The sequence below is a fragment of the Fulmarus glacialis genome, unplaced genomic scaffold (genome assembly GCF_000690835.1).
Source record: "Fulmarus glacialis isolate BGI_N327 unplaced genomic scaffold, ASM69083v1 scaffold29158, whole genome shotgun sequence".
Lineage (NCBI taxonomy): Eukaryota > Metazoa > Chordata > Aves > Procellariiformes > Procellariidae > Fulmarus > Fulmarus glacialis.
In genome coordinates, this window is record NW_009228093.1 from 655 (window position 1) to 4,294 (window position 3,640).

The 3,640-nt window shown below is 55.3% G+C and overlaps 1 protein-coding gene across 1 annotated transcript in view; it reads left to right on the plus strand.

Annotated features, from left to right (window-relative positions):
• Positions 1–325: 325 nt before the first annotated feature.
• The window catches only part of LOC104080854 (dual specificity protein phosphatase 22-A-like), a gene marked incomplete at its 3' end in the record, with an annotated part of 4,013 nt that continues 698 nt past the window's right edge, over positions 326–3,640 (plus strand). Inside the window, exon 1 of the mRNA XM_009583380.1 lies at positions 326–504. Coding sequence (XP_009581675.1) covers positions 326–504 — 179 coding nt within the window. The remainder of the gene's footprint in view (positions 505–3,640) is intronic.

Genomic DNA, 3,640 nt, shown 5'->3' on the forward strand with positions numbered 1-3,640 from the left:
CAAGGAAGCGATGTTTTAAAGAAAGGAAAGTAATCTGACCTATGCCAACATGCGGCAGGATGATTTATCGTGTATTAAAAGGACCGGGAGGAAATAACTCATTGATGAGAGCGACTTCATCACTGCGTGTTCGCACACATCTTCCTGACGGGGCTCGCCGGTCGGGGCCCCGGTGAAGGGGTGGCTCAGTTTTGGGGGGTTCCTGAGCATCGTAGAGGTTCCCCACAGCCTGGCCTCTTCTCTGGGCTGAAATTGGGGGGGGAATAGCCTGGGGTGGGATGGATGCGACCCTGCGTGGGTCTCCCTACCCGTGGGGAGCGGGGTGATGGCACCCGAAAGCGGATTTCAGCTTTCTCCTCACCGAAGGGTCAGCTGGGGAGAGGGAAAAGAGAGAAATGGGGGATTTTGTGTTTCTCGGAGGTATCTTACTGCCGCAACCATCTTTGTATTGCAGGACATGACCTATCTCTGTATCTCGGCCTCGGATTCATCCGGTCAAAACCTGTAAGTCGTTTGCCATCCTTTTGCCTCTCAGGGTTGCGTTTTGGTAGTTATCAGTCCGTAAATGTTCAAATTCTGCAGGATGAAGGTTCAGTTCATTCGTGCTGCAAAAACTGGTTATCGTTGCTGAGCTTGACAAAAGCTGCGGTTCGTTTTCAGGCAGTAAATAGCATTTGTAGGGCTTAAAATCTGTTTCTGTGTGTGTAAATGTAATTTTCCGTCAAATTTCAGAACTATTCTACTGGGCAGGGTTGAAAATTGGAGCATTTTTTATTGGTTTAGAAAGACAATGATTTGTGTCGGTCTTCCAGACATCGTCCTTGGAAAGAGAAAGAAAATATTTATTAAAATGAAGATTCCCGCCCCCCCAAAGCATAGATGCTCGTAAGCCCTTTAATGACATTCTCGAGATGAAGCTGGCGAGAGGTGCTGCAAAGAAGCTTTCATGGGACGCGGTGCTGGGGTGCGATGGGCACGGGCGCCGCTGGCACTGGGGGGGTGGCAGCTCCCCGCTGCCGCTTTAGGCGACGGGATTCCCTAAACCATCCATTGCAACCAGAAAATGGGTGACTCCGAGGGATTTTTCTTGCCAATCAAACCCTAAAAAGAATCAAAACTTCATGCGCAGTGACCGGAGCGAAGCCTGCTTGTAGAGGTTTTCCAGCACCCTTGGGAGCAGCCCTGTCCGGGGGTGTGATTCTGCTTGCTCATGCTCCCGCTGAGCGGAAAGAGAACCTTTACAAGAAAGCCCTGCCTCAGCAAGAACAGGGTTTTTTGGTTTTGTTTTGGTTTTTTTTTTTTCCCTCTTCTCTCATTTCTTTGCATTTGTGGCATGTCTACCGAAAGGGGAAAAAAAAAAAAGGGGAGAAAAAAAAAAAAAAAAGATAAGACTGGCTGCCGGAAGGAAGACTTATTCAAGGAACTATTTTCTGCTTGTCAGTTTATGCCTTGGATTTCACAATCCTGGTGAACTTTGTGTCCTGCAGAGGAGATGCTTGTGACTCAGGACCTCAGTGGCTCTCGGCATTACCAGGCTCCACGCCGCGATCCCACGATTCGAGGCTGGAAAATCATGGGGAGAGCTTTCCTCTGCCTGGCCACGTGGGGGGAAAAAAACCCCCGTGGAGTGGGTGAGGATGGATGGGGTGGCTGAAGCGCTCACCCGCCTCTCTCCGGGATGGGTTGGGAGAGGGATGCTGTGTGCGTGGAGTGGGCTGGAGGCTGGCAGCAAAAGCATCACGTCCTGGCAAGCGAGGTGCATCCCTGCTGGTCCCAGCCAAGGGGCTGGAGTGGAGGACAGGGATCTGGAGAGCCTGGACCTGTGTAGGCAACACGTGCAGGCCTTGGGGGATGCTGTCTGCTCTGCGAAGATAAATAGGATGAGGAGAAATCCCCCGGGACAAGCTTTAGGCAGGGAAAGGCCCCCCAAAGGGTGATGCTTCGTTTGCTGTGGTGGTCAAGGAGGAGGCACATCGGTAGCCCACGAGGAGCGATGGACTTATGTTTCCTTCCAGGGCCGAGAGACTCAATATTTTTAGTATGACCACATCTTCAGAGACTCCCCCATCTCTCCTCCTCTTCTTGGGCAGCAGAACCCCCTCCTATTTTTGAATACGTCCTTGGCTGGTTTCTTAAAGCCTGAGCCTGCCCTTCCAGGGCAGGGTGACGAGCAGCATCCCCTTCGATCCCCCTTCCAGGGCAGGGAGACGAGCATCCCTTTCCATGGGCTAGCAGGGATGAGGGAGGTTTTGGAGGGTTCTGCCTTGCTCCCGCAGGGAAGCCAGCTCTGAGGAGGGGGAGGATGCGTGGGGAACGAGCCCTCGGCGAGGGGCAGGGGGGGAAAGAAGTCTGCCGTAGCTCATGCCTTGGCTTCTGAGAAATCAGGAAGGCTGTGCAGGCGCACGCCCACCCCATCACGCGGAGGCAGAGGAAGTCCGGCGCCGGGGCAGAAGTGCTGCCGGCTCCCGCACTCGCTGCCGGGCGGCTCTGGCTTGGCTGCCCTAAAGGGATCCTCTTCTCCTCCTCCTGAAAAATCCAAGGCTGTGTGGTCAGGGGTCAGCCCAAGTTACCCAGAACCAGGTTTTCTATCTCAAAACTCCCCCAGGGCTTGGTGGGACGGTGAGGGCGAGCAGGGATGGGCAGCGTTTATTGCAAACATGTGCCGAGGAGCCGAATACCTGGCTCGGGGAGAGCTCTCGGAGATGCCCGCTGTCTTCAAGAGGGATCGGCAGTGGCTTCCAGCATCCCGTGCAGTGATGAGCGGGAGGGATGCGTCTCACCAGAGCCTGCGTAACCCTCCCACGATCACCCACCTCATCTCATCAGTACACATGGAGTTATTTATCCCGTTTTCTAGGTCTCCATGCCTTGAAAAAGATGGGTGCTGCTCATATTGCTGAGCATCCAAGTCAGAAGGAGAGAAGCACCATAGCGCGTTGCAGTTGAGCTGCCAGAAAGCCCTGGCTCCCTGACCTGCCCCGTTTTGCTGCCTAACTCGCTGGTTAGGGTTAACGTGCTCCATCTGCCTTGCCGGCAGTTACTGGTTATGCTTTCAGGAACACGGGCAGCTATCAGGGACAAGCCCTACCTCCCTGGCACGGACACCTCTCTGTGCCCTCCCTTGGGTGGGAAGGGGCCAGAGGGGCTGCTTGGGGTGAGGAGGGGAAGGGGGTTGCACCATTTGAGGACCTGCAAGCCTTGGGAGCCACCTTCTCCCTGCCTTCTTCCCTTTCTTTGGAGGGAACCGGGTGGTTTTGGCATCGTTTGGGAATTAGGGGTGAGCCAATGGCTCAGGACAACCTCTGATGTGGGGATGTGCGTGTCCCTCGGGCACAAGATGACACCTCGCCCTGGAGGCTGTCTCCCTGGGGTCCTCCCTGAGCTGGTTTGGCTGATGGCATCGCCCTGCTCCCATCCCGATGCCTTGGGAAGCAGGAAATCCCCCGGAAAGTCTCCCAGGTCATTTCCTTCCTGGCAGATGAAGATCAGCCCCTCTGCCTGCTAGAGGAAGGATCTTTGCTCCCACCCCGCGCCGTGGCCCCAGGGCGGTGGGAAGTTCCAGGGTGGGGGACGCAACTGCTGCTGCTGGGGTGGCCAGGCACCTTGCAGGGGTGGGCAGCCCACCCATCCTCACCCCCCT